The sequence below is a fragment of the Amblyomma maculatum genome, chromosome 8, assembly GCF_055883805.1.
Source record: "Amblyomma maculatum isolate TAMU_Amacu chromosome 8, ASM5588380v1, whole genome shotgun sequence".
Classification (NCBI taxonomy): domain Eukaryota; kingdom Metazoa; phylum Arthropoda; class Arachnida; order Ixodida; family Ixodidae; genus Amblyomma; species Amblyomma maculatum.
In genome coordinates, this window is record NC_139351.1 from 64,504,336 (window position 1) to 64,527,395 (window position 23,060).

At 47.5% G+C, this 23,060-nt stretch overlaps 1 protein-coding gene across 1 annotated transcript in view; it reads right to left on the reverse strand.

The window, feature by feature from the left end:
• Positions 1-4,997: 4,997 nt before the first annotated feature.
• LOC146181300 (uncharacterized) overlaps positions 4,998-23,060 on the reverse strand; it is a 65,065-nt gene continuing 47,002 nt past the window's right edge. Inside the window, exons 10-16 of the mRNA XM_084576351.1 lie at positions 20,001-20,144; positions 18,978-19,091; positions 18,004-18,077; positions 16,913-17,029; positions 14,180-14,295; positions 10,132-10,391; positions 4,998-6,219 (exon numbers count right to left, since the gene is read on the reverse strand). Of these exons, the coding sequence (XP_084432477.1) occupies positions 6,128-6,219; positions 10,132-10,391; positions 14,180-14,295; positions 16,913-17,029; positions 18,004-18,077; positions 18,978-19,091; positions 20,001-20,144 (917 nt within the window). The 3' untranslated portion in view covers positions 4,998-6,127. The remainder of the gene's footprint in view (positions 6,220-10,131; positions 10,392-14,179; positions 14,296-16,912; positions 17,030-18,003; positions 18,078-18,977; positions 19,092-20,000; positions 20,145-23,060) is intronic.

Genomic DNA, 23,060 nt, shown 5'->3' on the forward strand with positions numbered 1-23,060 from the left:
TCTACATTAGAGTATAATGCGAAAGCACAGATGCTGCTGTTGGTTGCTTCTAGCAGCTTAAAGGGAAGCTGCACCGGTTTTAGAATTTGATGCGCTTCAGAGGGTCGAATCTGCAGGGTTTGTATGTTAAGTATACGAAATATTTTGGCTTTAGCTTTTGAAATAGTGACGTAATCATCGATTAAAGTTGCTACCCCGTTCAGGCTTCTCCGCAGTGCACAGCGCTGGAGGGGGGGATGTCAGTAGCAGACGACAGGAGCACGACAGGCGGTAGTGACGTCAAGGACGGCGTCTACCTCTCTTCCGCTTCTATTGCCCGAGCAGGCCTTGCATCACCTGTCGCTTGCAGGCTACGCAGTGCAACTTTTTTCTTGTCTCGCGCTTGTTTTCTTCTTGCGAACGTTACCGCAAGCTTTTTCAGTGCATCTTGCACCGTTCTTCACGAAAAGAACGACCATGCCGTGGTTCTGCGCAGCCTATTACACTGGCGGCCGATAGGATGTCGCGTTTCATAAATTCCTAAAGGAGCGCAAGTGGGTTGCCGCGGTCAAGAGGAAGGATTTCACGCCTACAAAATCGTCGGTGATCTGCTCAGATCATTTTCGCGACAGTGCCTATCACCAAAGCTTGTCGTTGATGCGATCTTTTGGGATACCGATCAAATCTGCGCGATTGAAAACCGGTGCTGTGCCTTCTGTCTTCGCACACAAGAGCACCTGTCCGCCGCCAAGAGCTGTTTTCGCAAAAAGAAGAAAACTCGAAGTAAGAGGCCCAATACATCATATTGCTCTTCTGTTCTGTTTACGTTTTTGTTCTGTGGGGCAGATGAGTGGCCGGGCAGATGAAGGCACAGGTGAAAGTAAAACTATTCAGCATTGGCGCCTGCTGACGCGGCTGGAAAACTGTGAGAAGTAATGTCAGAGAGTAGGACTTTTTTTTTAAGAGGAGGGAGTGGGTAATTAGTGGGATGTGAGAAGCACCATACCTTCTACACGCGCTCATGCATAGCCAGGAACCCCAACGCCGCACCCAGTGCACGAAGTGCGCGCCGTGCTTCGTAACTTGAACCGGGAGAACGCGAACGACCGCGCTAGCCGCGCGCGTCGGACTGGGGCGCGTTATATATCTCTGTCAGCGGAACAAGGACACACGCTAGACTTGCAACTGAATTTTACTCCGAAGAGGATGCATTTATGCATTTTTTTATCTTCCTTGGTTGCACCTGGATAAAAATAAAAAAATGCGTATAAACTTGTTCTTTCCGGAGTAAAATTCAGTCGCAAGTCTAGTGTGTGTCTTGTCCCCCAGCCTTCTGTGTTCATCTTTCTTTTGAGCTACCCACTGTCAGACTCATTTCAACAGCTATCCCAATTAAGAAGAAATCGGGGCAGCTTGATGTCTGTGGTCGAAGTCGCGATGTTAAGCGCAGCTAAATGAAGTGCGCTAAACTCGCGACATGGCAGCGCGTGACTGCCGATAGCTGTCCTAGCGTTTCGGTATTTTTACCGGTGTTCTAAATGGGATTACGCGCGCGCAGCAAGGCAGCGGCCTGGCTTCTCGTCGGTACCGCTCTCCCGCGTTAATTTGCTAAATCCCGCCAGAATAAAATGTATACGTACTCGAGGTTGCGGGAGCTGAGAGCATGACTTTTGGTGTTTGCTGCTCTTGCTGATATATAAATGACTAAATTCACGCAACAAAACTGGGGCGACGGCTCGTCTGGATGAATTCATTTGTTTACAATCGGCACATCAAGCGCATTGACGTGACACTGCTTCGTTCGAGTCAGGCAGGAGATTTAAGGCACGAGTAACGCAGATATGTTCAATTGAGAGCGGATCACAGGCGCATACAGCAGTGCAGCGCAGCGGTACGTACCGGTGTGAATTTCCCATGCGGGAAAAGGTTAGCGCTGTCTCCTCGCTCGTCATGTCGCCGCTGCCGCCAGTGTCACCTTGTTCCGAAGCTGCCGCTGGTTCGAACAAGTACGACTCAATATCATATTCCCCTGAGCAGCGTGATCGTTGCATGTTCAGCGGCATACATCCACAGAAAAGCACGTTCGTGCATGTACAATCGCTTGGACCGCCGCTACCACTCAATGGCATGCCGTCATTGACGTCACGGCGCGCTTGACCAATCAGAGGCAAGAGCGCCACTTTCAAAACGCTCCACGGCGTTGGTGCACGTTTTTCTGATTAAAAAGTAGTTCGCGGTCACTTATGACTAAATTTAACATCTTATTCGTGTTCAGGGGGTCGTAAACTATATATCTGTATTCCGAACTCATTTTTTAAAAAAAGTGATGCAGCTGCCCTTTAATTCACTCTTGTTTGCCCATTTAAATGGGCCTTATACGCATCATCTGACATACCGCAAGGCTGCGCCCCGACTACTGCGAGGAGCCGAGCCACAGCCCCATTTATCCTCCTAGCATGACGTCACAAGCAGCGAGCGCCCTCTCTCGGCTGCGACACAGCGCCGTGTATGGACTCGCCGCCACCATCCGATGGCGCGAGCTGGAGCCCCGTCTCTCGATCTGGCGTAACGTCATACTAGTCACACGGTCACGTTAAAATGGCGTGACGTCACCGCTGCGGCTCCTGCATGGAGGAATGAAAGAACTTAGGAGAGGCCCTGACGTCATTTTTTTGAAGCCAGCGTGGCCGCGCCGCGACCGGACGCTGCAACGTCTCTCCTCCTCCTCGGCCCCTTAGCAACGGTGGTGCTAGTGTCCCGAGTTTTCCTAGCAACAGCGTCGCCGTTGCTAATGGCCCGACTTAACTAACCCTAAATTTTGACGTCACTTCCGCCATACTTTTTCCAGTGCATTGGGAATGGCAAGGGCTTCTCCTAAGTTGTTTCCTTCCTCCATGGGCTCTTTAAGGACTCACCGCCACCATCCGATGGCGCGAGCTGGGGCCCCGTCTCTCGGTCTGGCGTGACGTCACACGGTCACGTGAAAGGTCATGTTTGGAGGCGCCACGACATGCCTAAGGCTCGAAGTACTAGCAGTATTGCTTTCGCAATAAGACACAGCAAGTTGTCCCCAGCCGAGACCAAATCCTCCGCACCATGCCACCAGCAGCGGAATGTTTTGCCCAAGGCCGACTGAAGTAGAGACCTGCACAGAAAACATCGTCCTATGGGACCGCGTACGCTAGCTTTCGTTACCTTTCTCGCCGTTGAGGACGCTCAGTTAACCTGTTCTATACCTGTTCATCTGCCATTATCATCATTAAATTGTAATTTTTTTTTAAATAGACCGTAACTAATTTCTAAAAAAGAACTTTGTCCGAGTTATACTTCAAAAATTTTCCCTTTTTGTATTTTAGCGGAGAGAGTTTACTTTTATAACGTTTTTCTCTCGCCAGAGGACATACTGTGATTCCGCTTTGTCATCATCATCATCAGCCTGATTATACCCACTGCAGGGCGAAGGCCTCTCCTACATTTCTCCACTTAACCGCTTGTGTGACGCTTTGTGTGACGGCACAAATACGCAGAACAGGTGCTTGTGCATTACAGCGTGGACAGATAATTAAACTGTAATGGCGAAGAAAAATGACATAACTAATAGACCCTTCTTATCAACAGGTTTCCAGTAGCACCAGGCTGCCCGTAGTGTTCTTTCCCTAGCGGCGAAGGCTATGAACTAGAAGGTGCGCGCTGGAGCAGTGCTATCTGTGCAGGTCTTTATTTCAGTCGGTCTTGGTTGGGAGGATGTTTTTGCAGATCGACGATTCGCATTCACGTGGCACACAGATGACGTAGCCCATCTCGCGGAGTCTTTCCTTTTTTTTTTTTTTTCGAGGAAGCGCTCGCGGCAGTTAGTGTTGTCCACGCCATGGCTCCTCCTCCAACACAGTCTTCTCCCCTCCCCCATGGCTCCAAGCAGTAAACAGAATTTTCCTTCCCCGGGGGGAATGAGCGCAGATTCTGTGCGTTCGCAGTCTTTTGCTTTCGTTCTCTTTCTTCCGGTGGTCTGGCGGGGTTAGAGTTGGTATTCGAAGCGACGCAGGGACTTCGAGTCGAGAGTCTGCTTCTTCGCAGCGCGATGCAGGGATTGTGATTGCTTCCTCACTACAAAGAAAACGTACAAGAGTACACGCGCGCCCACACACATGCAGTTTTTTAGTGGCAAAAAAGCAAATAACTTTAGAGCAACTTGCGGCGCGTAAACGTTGATGTTTGGAATTAAGCTGTGAAATTATGCAAGATGTTACTTAGCTTGCGGATACGTCACTATATATATATATAAGCAGATCAATTAAGGGGAAATGAGGGTGCACGTTATAATACATGAAGGAAAGAAGCCAACAGTCGGCGAGGCCAAGGAAAGCGTTGGGGATGGTACTTTGTCTGTTTTCTTGATGTTTACTTGGATAATCACCGAAATGAGTAATGTAATCTGTTTAGGGGAAAGAAGAAAAACCAACGTGCCGATGGTGGGAACCGAATCCACGACCTCCGAATATCGCGTCCGATGCTCTTCCAACTGAGCTACATCGGCCGCTGTCCCCCCTGCTACTTTCTTGGGTATTTATGTTGCCTGTATACGAACCTTGAGAAGGTTCGTATACAGACAACGAATACCCAAGAAAGTAACAGGGGGTACAGCGGCCGATGTAGCCTGCTACTTTCTTCTTTAACGTGCGCTGACATGGACACGGACTTCTTCGTTTTTCCTCCATCGAAACTCAGTAGATCACGATCGCGGCGGCTACAGTTGTCAGTTACAGGTATGCCATGTACTACCCCCAGTGCAATGCACACACTATTTTACTGTGGCCGAGGTGTTCTGCTGCCTAGTGCAAGACCCAAACAGGCAGCCATGACACTTGCATTCGATGAAAGCAAGATTATGAAACAACCCATTCTTTGGAACATTGGTGCACCATAAGATCCCCACAGTGTCAAAACAAACCAAAGCCCTAAACTGCACCTAATGGCCCAAGTGTGGTTTCAAGAAACACCAATACATGAAAAGAGGCCAGTCACTTTGAAACAGCACTTTTATTGAACGTGGCTTTGTATTGCTCACAGTTAAGGGGAAAAAAAGCAGGTGAGAGAATAACAAATCACGTGGAATATATACATAAATAAAGGTCAACCCTCTTTGAAGGACTTCTTCAGATGCAGAGAGAACTGTAGAAAGAACAAAACGTGAAGCACAATCCCAGTTGTGCGCGCATAAGATGGGCTGTGAACGAATGGGGGGGGAAGGGGGGAGGGAGTGGCTCACTGGTTGACGATGCGTGAAACACACGCGGCCAGCACTTACACGCATGCCTCCAGGAGATGAGAATGGTGGACGAATATGTTGCGTCTCCACAAGGAGAGCAACATATGTTGCTCTCCTTGCTAGGAGGACGAATATGTTGCGTCGGAGGAGAGCATGCCTTTACTGTGCGCTAAAAGCAGTCGAGCTTAAAAGAAGCCTTAACTGTTAACACTGCAGGAAGAAACCAGTTTTATGATCCCACTGCATCGTATCTAGGGAGATGGAGCAAGCGAAATCAGCAAAATCCACCACTACTGAATGTGACCTGTATTTGTTTCTGGCCTACCTAAGGTGCCAGAGTGAGGCGTCGCCCTTGGCCAAATGAGCCTCGATTTCTTCTCCTTGTTCTCCATCTCTATCAGTTGCCATTCTAATGAGAAGCTGTAAAACAAATCACGCTCAATCAGCTTAAAGCTCAAAATTTTGCTTTAACAGGTGACAGTTTGTGCTTTCTATTCAGTGTGCCTCTGACTGCATATTAATTTCACTTCCTCTCCCCATATTGCTTCTCGTTTGCTGATGCCCTGTGGCAATCCATTTACACGATACTGAGCACCTCAGAGGCATTTAAATAAACCCGTTGCCTATCACCCAGCCCCACGACGAAGTAGACAAATGGGAGGTACTCCTACACCCCCGGCAAGCTCAGACTGGCACAACAGAATGATAAAAGAATGTGCAAGACTTTGTCCGCCCCTCGAACATTCTCTTGACTTGAGCTCATAGCGGGCATGTGGCATCCTAATGGGTGAATCTGCAACCATGGCGCACTTCCAAGGCAAGGAAATTGTGCCGGTAGCTTTGGCAGTCACGCCTAGCTTCTCTGGTGGGTCACCCACGCTGTCACCGGACACCTTTCTTGAGGTCCTCGCGCACTTTCCAGAGCATGAGTTCCATGCAAGCTGCTGCATCCTCCTGGCTGTCATGGCCATCCACTGCACAACGCAGAGGTGTCACAGTCACTCCTGGAATCCTACGCTAGGCTTGTACAGTTAAACCTCAATGTAATGAACTTCGCTGCAACGAAATCTTCGATGCAACGAGGTATTTTGGTTTTCGCAACTTCATGCCCATAGAACACCATGCATTTTTAGCTACAGTATAACAACTAAGTGTGGTGAAACTAGAAACCATACATCGCCCTTTTTTACAACGGCCATACCAGCAGACCGGTGTAATCACCTTGAAATAGATTAAGAGTGCATACAGAGTTCATCCAAGCCTTCTCAGAACAAAGAAATGGCCAAAAACACTTATAAAAAAATCTGCTACAAGCTCTGAATTGCTATGGTGCAGAATTATTTGCATGAAACAAGCCTGCATCAAAGATCACTTTGGGAAAGGGCCATGCACTGTAGTGCCTTGTGATGGTAAACAATCAACAACAACTAACTAGCCAAAGAAAGACATAAAATTGCGAAAAGTTCCATGCCTAAATTTCAAATGCAACCTTCATATAAATAAATGTGCACTATGATTCCGCCTTCCTCAATACTGGATGTAGCTTCAACTTATCTTACCTGACACTAATGTAAAAAATGCTTCATGAAAACAAACAAAAAAAAAAAAAACCCTTAAAGGTATACTGAACAAATATCCAAGAGTATTGAGAAAGCACCACAATTGCATTCTTATTGCACTAGTACAGACACATAATTTGGGTTAGTTTTGAGCGGATCGCTGTATTTTTTACGTTTTCTGAGTGGCCGTCGAGTCAGAGGCAGTGCGCTCCCGACTGTGAGCCAGCTGGTGCGACGTACAGTTGAATCCCGCCACAACGAATACCGCCACAACGAAATTTCCGCGACAACGAATAATTTTTTATTCCCCGCGAGTATCCTATAAGAATTAATGGCCTAAATTTCTCTGCACAACGAACCATTTTTGCAGAGCGTTTCTGCTTCAACAAAATTTTCGCGTTCAAAATCGAAACCGAAACTAGTTTTATTGGCGAGAAGTCCAAGTCAAATCCAAAGCCACATTAAGCATGAAATCACGTGATTGCAGTTCCGCCATTTTGGCTTTGTGTCGTGGTCGCGTTGTTCACTCGCTGCCTTTCTCTTCGACAACGACGAGTTTTCATCCGCAGGACACGATGGCAACGCAAGTGAAAAAACGCAAAACTCTTTCCCTTGAGCAAAAAGCTCAAATAATCGCCCAAGCAGAAAGAGGAAGGAAGAAAGCGGCAATTGCTGAAGACTTCGGAATTCCTGCAAGTTCGCTGTCAACGATTCTAGGCAATAAGGGCAGCGTGAGAATGGCACTTGCTTCAGGCACATCCTCGAAGCACAAAAAGGTGACGCGGCCCCTCCATGAAGAGTTGGACAAAGCAGTGCATGCGTGGTTTGTGGAAGCACGAGCCAGCAACGTCCCCCTGTCCGGAAGCATCGTCCAGCAGAAAGCCTTGAACTATGCATGCCTACTTGGCATTGATGATTTTAAAGCCAGCATTGGCTGGCTAAACCGTTTCAAGGCCCGCCATAACATCGTTGGAAAAGTGTTGTGCGGCGAGTCAATGTCAGCAGACGTGGACGGAGCAGCTGCTTGGAAGGCGAGTAACATGGCCGGAATTTTAAGCAACTTCGCGCCTGCAGACATTTACAACGCCGACGAGACCGGGCTATTCTACGAGATGTTGCCGGCTAGGACGCTCGACTTCAAGGGGCAGCGCTGTCACGGCGGCAAACACAGCAAAAAACGCATCACAGTGCTGCTTTGCACAAACATGGATGGCTCGGACAAGCGTCCGCCGTTAGTCATAGGCAAAAGTGCCAAGCCGCGCTGTTTTAAGGGAACTCGTAGCCTACCTGTGCAGTACAAGGCGAACAAGTCATGGATGACCCGCGCTATTTTCACCCAGTGGATGATGGCATTCGACCGCGACATGAAGCGGCAGGGCCGTAAAGTTTGCTTGCTTTTGGACAATTGTTCAGCGCATCACTCCGACGAAGTCAAGCTCACTAACACGGAGCTGAGGTTTTTCCCTCCCAATTGCACGTCTGTCTTACAGCCTCTCGATCAGGGCGTGATTCTTAGCCTGAAGCGCGCTTACCGCGGGAGGTTAATTCAGCGGCTGCTTTTTAACACTGAAACCGGCCGAGACACGAAGGTGGACTTGTACGTGGCACTGCAGATTATGTCTGCTGCCTGGAGCACACTGGGGCGCTCAGTAATTGTGAACTGTTTCAGGCACGCCGGATTTGCTGAAGGTCGACCCGTACACTCTGCTGGCCTAACACCAGGCGTTACAGACGACGACGAAGAGGCGTCACCGGCTCCGGGGATCGCGGCCGCCTGGAAAACGCTGGGAGAAATAGGAACCGTGCCGCCTAATCTCGAGCTCGACGAATACATCGGCGCTGACGCTTGTGTTGTTGTTCACGAAGATGTGAGTGATGAGCAGATCATAAAAGCTGCCCGGAATGATAAGGACTCTTCCGATGAAGAAGACGACGACGTACAGGAAGCGCCGGCTGCGGCAACCGCCGTACAGGTGATGGACGCTTTTGATGTCATCAGGAATTTCGTTGCTGTCCGAGACGACGATGTTGCAATGGGTTTGCTGACCGAGTGCGAAAATCGCGTGACGGCGTTGCTCGCCGTGAAGCGTAAGCAAACCAAGCTTACAGATTTTTGGCATTAAACGCCTTTGCTGCTGCTTGGGCAATTCTTTCTGCGTTTCACGTCAAATTTTTGCGATAACGAAGTTCCGCGAGAACGAATTTTTTTTCGTGCACCGTGAATTTCGTTATAGCAGGATTCAACTGTAACAACTACCCTCAGAAACGCCATGGCCCCGCGATCCCGCCGCCACCGCACATGAAGTTGGTTCACCGGCTACACACAGTGTCGGTTCATCCACGCACAGAAGGGAGGTTGAGGGGGACACGTATGGAGGGCGCGTATTGCGGACAAATGTTTGCACGCTGGAAGGGAACGATGAATTGTGCGCAGGAACACGAGCAGCAAAAAATAAAAAATTAATAAAACACGTCCGTCCCTGTGCTCTGCAAGTGCCACGGGGGAGAGGAAAATTGAACAGGTGCAACCGGTTGCGATGGGGGTAGTTATTACGTGATATCTGGTTTTGTCAGAGCTTTCACAGGAGCCCGCTAGGTGCGGCGATTTGAGAAATATTCATTAAAATACTTACTTTCCGCTCATTTCGGTTCATAAAGTGGATTGTTTTGGTCACTCCCAATGCGATAGCTACCACCTGCGCTGGAAATCTCGACAGCAATTTTTTTATTCCGTACACCTTTAACGCTATGTACATCAATTCTAACCGACCATACATGTCAAAAGTGGTAAAATTTGTGCCAGCCAAATAGATATTTAAAAATTCATGGGGGACAATTAAGATTTCCCTTTAACGGTATGACGCTGCAGCGTAGGCTGCCACTCAACACATAAAGCTCCGCTTCAACCACGCCATATGAAGGTGCCTGCGTGGCTTAAGTGTAGCCTGCCCGACTTGGCATCCTAGAACACTGAAAGTTTGGTTATTCTACGTTCCCGCCTCCAATGAGCAACCAAAGTCTGTAGCTCCTCCCAGCATTTTGGTATCACGTGACCTCTTTAAGTTGAACAAACCATTGAAGAATCAGTGCACGACCATGGCAGCTGACAGCGACCACCTGTCAGCGCCTTGCCCCTGACTTTGTTCACAACGCCAACGCGAAACTTTCTGAGTTACGGCACCTTTAACGCATTTGTGTTAACAGTGGACACTGCCAAAACCAGTACTTAACTAGCAACACTGCTTCGTAAATGGTGCGACCTGGAGGTCTCGTAAACAAGCCGCCCATGCCACCCAGTGCTCATGCAAATCAAAGAGACGGGCTCACCTCCATTCTGGATGATTTTGTTGAGGTGCTCGGCCATGAGGGTGCGAAGGGCACGCTTATAGGGCAGCCCCCTGCGGTGGGGGAACACAGCGGCTGTGTCCACCACACGACTGTGCACCAGCCGCAGGGCGCGCAGGTCCGAGTCCAGGCTGTGGCCCAAGAGGAGGGTGTCTGCAGAGAACAGGGCCAGCAGCACCGCCTGCACGTCCCGCAGGTTAGTCTTCACGCCCACCATGTCCTCCTCCGTCAGGCCGCTGAACCTGCGATACCCCCCGCAAGAGTGACGATGGTGACGATGGCGGAAACAATACGGTTGGCACGCTTCGCGACATGTGGCGGCAGGCGATGACCTCATTGTGAGAATCGTCACTGCCCTTTACTACCAAGTCACGCTCAAGTCAACGATATTCGGTAAATGGGTGACTGGAACCACGTGACCTTTCCACAGCTGTGTTTCGATTAAAATGCCAACGATGAGTAAATGACGTCACCTAAAATGGGGCCCATTTTATTCCACTTCACGCCCTGCTGGATGAAGATTACACGAAGATCATTATTTTGAATTTTAATGATCAGCTGTGCCTCTAGTCTCGTTTCCCGAGCATTTCACTGCAGAGATGCAGAGCACCAGGATACAAGGAAAGCTGGTGCCCACTGGAAAATCTATGGGCGGCAGCAGCAATAAGGTTGGACTCAATGCCTAATGCATAAGAGGAAAATAGTCAACCACAGTGAATAGCCGGTGGATTGATTACAAGAATCCATCACAATTGTTATCCTGCTCCCTGCCTGGCCTGAATGCAGCCGTGCCTACTGTCTGTGTTTGGCCAGCATCCCTGATAAGGCCGCAATACCCTGAAGAAAAAACGATTGGTGCGTTGTACCCACAGCCCCGCCGCGGTGGTACAGTGGTAAGATGCCCGACTACTGTGTCGAAATTCTCGGGTTCAATCCCTGACCACCAGCAGCTGTGATGGAGGCAAAATGGAGAGGCGTCCATGTGCTGCTGGATGTCAGTGCATGAGATCCTCAGGTGGTCGAAGTTGTTCCATAGCCCTCCACTATGGCTCCTCTTTCCCTCTCTTTCCACTTTCACTCCCACCTTCCTCCCTTCCTTTACATGGGATTCAGGTGTCCACAGTACAAGTGTGACAGATACTGCGCCTTTTCTTTCCTGTGAACCAATTATTATTATTATTATTGTACCCACAGAAGTTCGCACAGAGACTACTGCAGACAAATCTGTCTGACAATGCTGCCAGCAGGAGCCACAGGTCTGGCAGTTCATTCTGCACTGCAATACACAGAAGGTGTCAGTACAGTTGGCTTCATACAACCCGTGTGTGTAACCGCTCCAAGGGCATTAACATGACACGCAGGTCTGCCAATATCCAGTCAGCTCTGGATATGTTGAACTCAAAAGGTGGGCCAAAGATTTGTCCGAGCTGAGAGCAGTTTTAATCAACTTGATGCCGGTGGCACCAACAGGTCAGAAAAAAACTGGGATTTCCGATTTGTTTACTAAGTGCCCATTGTAACCCACTTAATTTCCTCAGCACATTAACATTTTGCTGTCTATAAAGCTTGCAAAAAGACTTCAAGCTTTCAAAATAGAATCATGAGCAGCAGCCATGGGTCTGAGAACCCCTCAAAATATCGGTAAACATAGCGAAGTGTGCAGATGAACAAAAAATTTTTTTGTGAAGGGGTGGGAGGGAACAAGATCAGCTACTGGTCTTTTTGACATCACAGGCGTGGCCAAAATGCACGATATCGCACAAGATGTGTGCAGGTATACGTAGATGAACAAGGTGTTGTACATGCCACGTAGGTGAAGCAGCCAAATGGCACAGGAAACTAAGCTAGCTGTGAGCAACACAGTCCGCATTGACGACTCGCACCATCAGCAGTTTTTCAATACATACACACTGTGGTGCAAGAAGGCAAAACCAAACAGAAACAACTAACAAGCTAAAAAGAGGTTTAACGACCATTCTGCCAAGGATTCAAACACTGTCCATCACTGCCATGGTGACTGAATTGCAATGCATTTTTTTGGCCAACTAAATGCTTGGGCAACACATTACTTTCACGCACCCCTGCTGAAGGCCAGTTCTGCAAGCCTAGAGTGATGCCTATGGCAACGACGCCGAACCTAGCATTTCTCACTAATATAGCCATTTGGATGTTAGGCAAGGCAATACAGTAAAACCTCATTAATTCGGCCTTCAAAAGACCAGGCAAAATACTTGAATTATCCAAAAGTTTGAATTATCAAATGCTCCCCAAAAAACTGCCGAAAACCATTTGCATTGCAGAAATTTTATTTAACGAACCCCTGGAATACGTAGCTAAGTGACAACAAGAATTCTGCATGGTTTCGTTAATTGTTTTGATTTGCACACACTGTCACAAGCACCAAAAAACTGTTCCGAAATTGCAAATGCCTCCGCGGGCCTTTCTGCAGTGCGCCACAGTAGCAATGGTGCCTTTTCAAACGCTTAGATGGGTGACGGCCAGAACCGCGCTCCTTAGCTCGAATTATCCAATTTTTCGGATTGAATTGATTTTACTGTATGTCACTATGAGCGTGCAATGAATCAGGGCCGTAATAGGGTTTTAGCAGATACGTACGGAAAGACGTATGAATTAAACGGTAAGATGTATAGATGAAATGAACACTGACAGTATGTATGAAAAGCACGACGACCACTGAACTACAGTGAAAGCTCGTTAATTCGAACCTCGATAATTCGAATTTTCGGATAATTCGAACTACACTACTTGGTCCGGCCAAGCTCCATAGAGATCTGTGTATAAAAAAGCCCGTTAATTTGAACGCTAGTCGGTTCCGCTACGGATAATTCAACTACGCGCCGCTGCGTCTAGGTGGCTTGGCGCACATCATACGGCAAAAAAGAAAAAAAAAAAGTAAAGAAACATCTCCGCGATCGGTAGGCATAATTAGAGGCTGTGCATGTCCAAAACGGGGACAGAAGATGGAACCAGGTAAAACTATGGAAGAGTGGGTAGAGCTTAAATGGCACCATGACTGACGTGGCGGCTGGCCGGCAGCGTTGGAGGGAGGGGACGGCGGCCGCGGCAAGGTCAGTGCATGGCCGCGCAGCGGCGGCTGCCTGCTCTCTTCTGCGCAACCTCCGTAGCTTGCAACTAAATACTCATTAATTCTAACCCTGTTAATTTGGAAATAGGGATGAGTACTGTCGGCGCGGTTCCAGCCAACGCCCATAAAAGGCTGTGATCTCGGACGAGCATCATGGGTTAAACTTTTTTTTGTTTTTTTGCGATAGCCATCTATCCTTCCACCCATCAGTCATCAACGGAAGCACAAGGCACGCGAGTCAGCCGCGATCATGACGCCGGTTTTTAGCATCGTTCGTTTCGATGATTGCAGTGGCAGTATACGGCGCCACCCGCCCCAGCATGAGCGAACGTACTGAAAAGGAGGCTTGCACAACCGGACAAGCGCTGGCACTTTGCCAAGCTCGCTTTCCTTCCACCTGCCGGAGCTAAAGTCAAAAGATAACCACACCGTTATCGCTGTGCAGCATCTTGGCGCACTGCCAAGAAATGGGTTGTGGACCTTGATGGCGCCAAACGGAGGGACGCGCTAACGACTGACGCATTTATTATTATTATGTTTTTTTTCAGATTCGTAGGCACGAACGGGGCTGGGTGGGTTCATTATGCGAGCGAGTTCGTTACGTGACTAAATACGGTACATTTACCGTAATACAAATTGTTTTGGTCAGTTTTTTCGAGGCCATTCGATAATTCGAACATCGGATAATTCGAACTTTTTTCCCGGTCCCGTGAAGTTCGAATTAACGAGCTTTTACTGTATAAACACACAATGCTAAGCACAGAAGATCACATAGCCCCCACATACTGCAGGATGCACAACACATAGTGGAACAAGTAAGGCAAACGAAAACAAAGAAGTAGGCACAAGGTCGTGAAGATCAAGAAAAGGGACGAAAGAGAGTGACTTCCTTCAGTGCAGTGCGGAGTGACAAAGACAACTGACCGTGTGTTGTAGTCGAGAATCTTCCCCTTGGGCTTGACGAGTGCTTCGTACACCGGCTGCAGGTCCCAGCCAACCACCGTCACACGTGTGAGTTCGATCCCTTCCGAAGTGTAGCACTGCACGTGTACCGGGCACCATTCACGGGTGGTGCTCGTCACATAACATCATCAGCACATTCTCCAAGCGCCAGCAAGATCGCAGAGCAGAAATAAACAAACTGGTAACTTGTCTATAACAACCAAAGACAGCGAGTCTGGAGAATTAGATTGCTCATCTTCACGCAGCATCTACGCAACTTATGCTGCAGAAGCCGTGGCATGCGACCTAGAAGCACCACATGCATAGCTTGCGCGGCGTAACTAGACTGTCACGTAGTGGTGACTTTACAGCAGTAGGGAGAGTGCTGAATGGATTCCAAGAGGTATCCTTTGTTTGCCTCATTGGCACACATCAAAAAATGAGCAATTTGGCAGAAGCAGATGCAGAAAGCATGCTCAATTTAGAGCTGACAAAGAATCTTTCAAGATAAGGCGATTAAAGAACAACAACACAGAACTAGCAGCTGCGTAGCGCTAAAAACATTTCATAAAAAACTGACCACATGTACAGACACAAAAAAAAAAGGATAGTGCTTTATGCCAGCAACTCTGAGCACATACATATAGACATTAAAAAGCTTTGCACTGATGTAGTGGACTAAATACCACCATTATGAGGCTACCTGAAAGAAGACTTGCAAATGACTTACACACTCTGGGCAATGCAGCAGCCTACCTGCAAACACGCAGAGGTAAGAAAAATAACAGCCGATAGCCAATGCGAAATCGGCCTGTGAAAACCTGCCCCAACTGCCACAGCAAAACCATGCTGCTCATCCTTCGATTATCCCCAAGTCGCGCGCACATGTGACAGCTAAGCTAACAGTCCAACGGATTTACAAGAACCTCTTGCAGTCAGGTCGTAATTTCGAGGAAAACAGAACTATGTCAACCTATAAGTACTCATATGCCTATGAAGGAGGGATGTCACGGTCTCCTCAAAGTATCGCAAGCGAAAAAAACTGATCCTGACCCAGTGCTTGAGCCTGGACCCATCAGTTCAATCAAGCTCTCGAAGCTAGTTGGGGCCGTATTACGGGCCGTTCTACAATTGAGAGCACTCTAAAACACCCGCTCCTATTGGTCGTCGTCGCCATCTTGAAAAGTTGCGTCACGGGATGCTGCGATTGCATCGCGGAGGCGAAAGAAGAGACGATGTTGCATACCTAATTATGCCCGTGGGTTTAGACTATTTTTGTAGAGCGCAATGAGGCAGTTTAAAACGTTTTAGAGCGAAAATGGCAGCGGCATCCGCGGTGGAGTGGTGGCTGCGACACTGAAGCGGCAACGACGAAGGGTGGTGTGTGAGAATGTGTTCTGCTTGTTCAGCGAGTTGTTCCGATGCCTATTTCGACTTGAAAATGTGAGAGCGCAAGGGAGGTGCGAAGAAAGCGCCGAACTGTGATGAAGCTCCAGTCGGCCGCTCTATCGGTGCGACTGTCATGCGTGCTCCGATCTTTTTTTTTTGCCTCCGGAGGATTTCAAGCCGCCGCAGGTAGTCGGCCTCTCATAACTGACGGCGAGCAAGTACGTGCGTCAAATGGCTGAACTCAACTGCTGCAAAGTTGATGCTGAAGGGTGGTTGGGCTCCGCAGTGCACCCAAAGCAAAAAGCGGAGGCGACATACAGTACAAAACGAATGAAAACGAGCGAGGTTGGTAGTGTACGCTAAACAGCATTGCTTTTTCCCGTGTTCCTTCTAACTGAAGCATTTGTGTGTGAGATGTTCGTGCGGCCATAAATGTTTATTTTGCCCAACGGAGCGTGCTCCGCGGTCAATCTTTCTTTTGTTTGTTCCTTAGAGAAAAATAAACAAAGCCCCGATTACACTGCTTTCGATAAGATTTCTCCACGCATTTAGGACCATCACACAGTACCTTGACTTCACATGATGCGCAAAAGCCGGCACTAGCCGTGGAATCGGCTGTTTTACTGAAGGGCACCATTTGCACGGTTTGTTTACCTTTGCTAGCGCCACGAGAGCGTATAATTGCAAACCTGTAGCTGCTTCTTGATTTTTTTTGATAATGTTGAACTTGAAATGCGGCTTCTTGAAAAAATAAAGCTTTAGTTAATTTATTCGCACGCTATATGTATAAAAAAGTTAGCAAATGGCTCCTTAACGTGCGAATAAACCTCTTGCCGTGAAAATAAGCGGCCCGGAGTGGCACCCTGGCGATCATTGGTCGATTCCGATTCTCGTCACGCATTGACATCTCACCAAGGCACCACGGCGTCGTCATTTTGACGTCACACTCTAAAACTTTATGGCGAGTCCCATAATTCAGCCCCTGGAACAGTTCACATATGGCAAAGCAGGGCAAAGTGATTAAGAATAAAAATGACGATGTATGCTAGACCAACTTGTTACAGCGCACAGTCAGACCCATTCAAGCCGGTTTTCACAGTGCCCTGTCCCTATAAGCCAGTAAGGTTGCTCAGGGCACTTGACTTTGACAGTCAAGCATCTAGAGCCCAAGCAAAATAACCAGAAAATTTAGCTGATGAAGAGCAAGCCAGAGTGATTCATGACAGCAGTTGTCAGACCAAACATTTTGGGGTACATGGTTCAAACTGATTTGCATGGTTTCCAGCTCCCTCCGCCAAAGCAAGCGAAGTTGCTTGGGGCACTTGCCATTTCGCAGTCCAGGGCATAAACACCGGGGGTACCCCCACCCGGTGGTGGGCTCTTGGCAAGTGTTGACATAAAGCCCGTCAGTTGGCTCGGCTCCAGTCCCTCGTGCACATGGCCCTGGAGTGGGAGAGAGAAGGGGGAGGATGCAACTGAATGGTAGGCTTAGACCCTCACCACCTCAGCAGCTGATCTACTCTGCCACCAAAAAGAGAAGGTTGAGCACAGCACAAAGGAAGGACGGGGCAGTTATAGGCAATCAGAAGTGCTCTGTGTCACGACAACTGCGAGCGTACATGAATACATGAATGAAGAAACCACTTACCGTACTTACACAATTGTAAGCCAGCCTGCTTTTTCAGCTTAGAAAATCTGAAGTGGTGGGGTCGACTTAAAGGTTCGAAACCAAAACATAGTACTGTCAATGCTGTTTTTTTCTTTTCCAGCAATCCGATTTTAGTGTGTGTGTGTGTGTGTGTGGGGGGGGGGGGGGGATCGATTTTTGAGTTGACCAACAACTGTGTAAGCATGGCAGCCAAATCAACACATTCAACAATGCCTCCCTACACAGACAGTCACAATGCGCGTCAAAGAAGAGCTGTTTGCACAACAAACATTGATACTGTATCCCCAATAATTTTGTAATTATAACTAGAATCCATTATTGGCACCATTTGTATCAGCATTCCTTATGTCTATTCAGAAAACATGCGTGGTCCTTACTGTGACCTTCGCTGTCTGCAAGCTATACTGGCTCCTAAATCAGCACCACCATTTGTTCAGTTATCTGCCGAGTCCATTAGAGTTCAACCTTGAGCAGTACAAAACAGGGCACAAACAATACCTCCTCTAATAACTAGGCTTGTAGGAAGCAGAAAGTGTAGCCAGCAGCTCTTCTGCGTTTCTGCCTCCTCAATGGCTGAGAAAGAAGAATGATGACTAAAAAGACACAAGCAAAATATACGCAGTTCGTCTCAAACTTGGTTCAAGGTTGCTTGCTACACTTGGTTGTGCAGCAGCCCCCTTCAGAAGCCCAATGCCATATGGCGAGCGTGGCAAAGCCAGTCTGTCAGCAAGCGCCAATCTCTCCTCACCTTGGCAACGCAGCAACCGTCTGACTCGCCGTCTCCTTCGCAGCAGCTGTAGCGACTTTCCAGAGCCCCAGCGACTGCAAATCAGAACACTAATGAGCCTGCAGCAGACTAGCCGTGGCTGCTCAGGCAAACATAGGGACCACACTGTTGAAAGGGCCTACTATGTAACCACAATCTGTTTGGAAACAAATTGATACCAGCCTCACTTCCAAAACAACAAAGGTTGGTCTTTTTTCTGATGAGAATACTGCAGACTATGTAGTCCAAGTAATGTGTAAAGTGTGTTGCTTTCTTTATACAGTAGCACTAAAATATAAAGCAAGAAGCATAACTACGGCAAGACTCAGCTTTAGATGCAGTCAGGTCACTCATTTTTTTTAGTACTCGTTTTCCATGCTGGTTAAGCATGGAACTGTCTTCCTGATGCCTTATAGTAACTAACTTGAACAAAGAAACACCACTCACTGCAAAGGCCCAACGTTCAGTTTAACATAATGACAGACATCCTTACAACCAGAACTCCAACATAAATGTCATCAGCCACTGCAGGTCCAAATGTGTCCAGCTATAGGAGGACAGGCCTAAAATAGCTAGAAACAATTGGGTCAAATGGACAGAGCACCTTAGTCGAAACAAAATTATAGTATTAGCTCAAAGGAGACTGGGTTGAACACCTTCGCAAATGTAATACTTTACTGTGCAACCCAAGCAGCCTAAGAGGGGAATGAAGTTATACTTGGACAACTTGCAACTCACAAGTGTCAAACCAAATTAAGAGGCAGACCCTTTTAATGCACCTAAAGTTAACAAGCTCGAAGAATCAGTTTGCATCAAAAGGTTTAAATCAGGCATGTCTGAATTAGCTTCCCTCATACAGGAAGACTGAAGTAGATGCACAGGCTGCCCAAGAGTGCTGTGTCGGGCCAAGCCAAGAGGCAGCCCCGGAGCACAAGAAGAGGTCACTGCCCACTCACTCCTCTTTTTCCAGAGGCGGCCCCAATGGTGGACGCACTCTTCCGCCCGTGTGTAGTCCCCGTCCTCGTTCAGGGAGAAGGTGGCATTGCACCGACTGCACCGCAACACCGAATCTGCAAGCAGCGCACGGCGCCAGCAGGCCATTTTACTCAGTCCGGCACCCGATGCACATTTTTTGAGTCCATCACCACGCTACCCAAGTTCCAACACTAAATGCGGGCCCGATTTTTTAATGTATGATGGTCCTAGTTGGCAAGAGCTACAAAAGCCTCCTATGAGAGTCACCACCTTGCTGCACAATCCCTCAAGAAAACTCCTTCAGCAAAACAATTAGCAAGAGTTGATTCATAAAAAGATCCGTCTAATGATGAAGATGGCCTGCCCCACTTTATCTCTCCAATAGCAGAGATGCTACAACAAAGGCTTATTATGGCTTGCCAAAATGTGGCAGTCATGTGACATGAGATGGAGAGGCAACTAATGATCCAATGGATCCCCGCACCATTATTTTTACTTTCCTGCCCAAGCCTATTCCTATCAAAGGTCCACTTATGACAGTAAAAAAAAAAAAAAAAAAAAAGGGGGGGGGGGGGGGGGGGGGGGCATTGAATTTTTTCAATTTCAAAGCGCTCCTGGACAGCTAGACCCATCCTGTGGGTAGCAGGTCAACTAATTCCTGTTTAATTTTTTTTTTTTTCCCGTGGTGCGATTTAAAGCCACCACCATAGCAAGGTCAGATAACATGCACGCATTGTTTACAACATGGCAGCGGAGAAGTAAGGTGCTGCTATTTTAGTCGCACATGATGGCACAGAACATCACTGACACTGCTTCTCTCCCTTGCTCCGATTACACTGCTAACGGGAACCAATCCCCTGCCTCGAAAATGGCGCAGCGTGAAGGAAAAAAAGCAGGCACAGCCAACTGTGATCTGGGAAGTTGGCCAAGGCAACTAAGTTGGCTAAGAGCAAGTTAAGTAGCTGATCCAGCGCGTCCTTGTCAGCAAAGAAATGTGGGCTCACCATTTGGCTTCGAGTATTGCCGGCTGTCGGTTCCGCCAAACAGGGCTCGGCCTCGCTCCGTTGGGTGTGCCCGCGGATAGTTGTACTCCACCAGCTGCTCAGTGGAGAGCCGGTACGCATTCAGCAGCTCATAGAAGCGGGCCGCTGCGTCAAATCCAAAGGATACAATGTTATTTGGATTGAGCAAATCAATAACAATCATGGTGAAAGAACAATGCTAGCTGGCTGGACAAAGCTATGCAGGCAGAAAAAGAAGGTATGCCTGTATCAACCGTCGTCCTCGGCGGATGGCCGCCCCACAAAGTGGAACCTCAGTTTTCAAGGATATATGCTGAATGAAAGTAGCTAGACTAAAAAAAAAAAAAGTAAAATAAAATGCAGATATTCAGAACAGTCTGTAACAGGCGTGAATTTGGGTAAGGTTCTGAAAACCTTACAATGAATAAAGCTTATGCTCCACGAGTTTGGGCATGCAGCGCTCACACTCGTCAGTGCCTACGAGCATGTGGCATGAGTTGAATGCAATGTCAGTTGACAATACTTACCGTAGTCTATGCCATTGCAGCAATCTGCGTCAAATATCAGTATGCATGGTACTATAGACACTTTCCTTAAAAGACGGGAAGGTGAAACCGCAGTGCAAGAACTAGCATTACGTCTAGCAAAAAAATTGCAGAAGCATGCAAGTAAACGTAATGTGGTGGCAAAATAATTTTGCATACAGAGCAAAATTACAGAGCAGACAATGCAAAAAAAAAAGGGGCCCCAGCATACCATTTCCGTATACAAGGTATCCATGACTCCTGCCATTTAATTAAACAAGAATATACAGAGAAGTCAAGTTCCCTCATTCACATCTCTGCATAATTGCGTAGCACGGCTGATATAACTTCCCCTTTCTGGTCAAACCGGGAAAGGTTGAAACATGTATTTGTCACGCATGTTGTACAAGGTTAGTTCAAGCATGAATGTTCGACCTTTATATCCTTGTATGTTTGATTTGTACTATGCAGTATTATTTATTGTTTTAAATATTCATATTTTTCCCCTTTCACAATGGAGTACTGCTTTTTCACTGTTTTTCACTATTCACTCTTTTGCCTCTTGCACAACCCAACTATACAGGAATCCCTCTAAATTACAGTTAATCGTGAAATGTCTATACGTTTCCAAAATGTAAAGCTATGCACGCTGTTCTTGTTTTTTGTTGGTGAAACTGCTGTCATCACCACTGCCGCTGCATCTTTGTTTTCCTCTGAGGTCGGAGCCCTGCCAGGAGGACAGACTCCCTCCTTTTGTCCTCAAGGACAAATATCCTGTACTATCTTCATTCTTAATAAAAATCTCTTAATATAACTCTTGAAGAAGATTATTAAAATTAATTCTAGAAATGCATTTCTCAGAGCAGCATGCTTCTGAAATTCCACCTCAGTGACACGGAGCATAAAGGCCTCTCACGGCATGCTTAGAATTGACTGGCCGTGTCTTGGAGCACATACGGACGAAGGAAAAACTGCTTTTTGGAAGCAGGTCTGATGTAGCCTAAATGGAGCTTTGGAGCAGGCAATATGGAATTTTGGAGCACTTAAAATGTTAAGTTTAAAGTAATTAGCACAAACTGCATTTTAGAGCAATGCAACCCCCTTATATGTACACGCGGAAGCATTACATTTATAAAACTTACAAAATGTGTAGCCATTATTTGGCACTTCTTCAAGATACACTGTACATTCATAATCGTACTTCATTAACCCTGCCAAATTATCTCCCGCAGTTTTACGTGTCAAGCACATTGCATTTTGAACAATGATGATAGAAATGTCACCACACAGAATAGAACAGGGCAGGAGTAGCACCGGGCCTGTCTTCCCATTTTCACTTTGCTGTCTCAACACTACATTGATCGCACTAACATTACACCTGACCAACTGGCTCCTCAATATAATAACACAGAAGCTAAATGCGAATAACGCTACCATGTATACAATCATCTGCAAATTGATAATTCAAACTTCACGGGACCGGAAAAAAAGGGTCGAATTATCAGAAGCTTGAATTATCGAATGATCATTAAAAAAAAAAAATACTCCGAAGAACCGCTTGCACTATGGTAAATTTACTAAATGAAAAATTTGGCAATGGCCACTTCTTTTTTACACGAGAACAGCGGGACTTTTTTTCTTTTTTTTTTTTTTTCATTTCTATCAGTGCGTTATTTTGCGCGCACGGTCGGGAGAGTCATGGCAAAACTGCTCAAATGTTCCAAGCACCTCCCTGCCATCCCTCATATGTGACGCGGTAGTGGCGGTGTCCCCTCAAAAGTAGCCTGCATCGTGTGCCAGGGGACTTCACCGCACGATGCGATGTACGACACTAGGCGAGCGCATATTTTCGGGGCAGTAGAAGGCCTACGCGGATGGGCAGCGGAAAACGCGCAATGCTGCCAATGATGGTTCGAAGCTCAGTGAAGCTGTTATCTATTCACTGGCTGATAGTAACGCTATGTGGCTGACGCCCGAACTGCGCGAAGCTCGCGCGCGCACGTCAGAGGGCCATACTCCGCAGCATGCATGCATGCAGTTCAGGTCTGACGTCCTAATTTGACGATCGCTTACCGTGATAATCGTGCCTCGATGCAGCCTGCCCGTGCAGCTTTTGATTTAGGCCTCGTGCATCGCTTCCGCCGAACTACAGCACAGTAGCCGAACTGCAAGCCTCGTGATGGTGCCAAACCATTTAAACACTACCGCCAATCGAGAAAACGAAACCATGCTGTTCGGCGCTCCATTGTACGCAGAAGGTTGCGCAATCTGGCCTGCTAACGCGATGTTTCTGTCCCATGTTTCTTTCTCGACCTCAGCAGCCTAAAGTACATAATTTATAGACTGTCGAAAACGGTTAACTATAAAAGCGGCTGCTGCAGAAACAACCGACGACGCGCGCGCGACTTGCGCTTTCGCCCGTTCATAACGTCAAAATAGCTTCGTTCGCTGCTACCAGTTTAGCAGCATTGTATAAAGCAAAATGGTACTTACTTTCAGCCATCTAATCATATTTCCG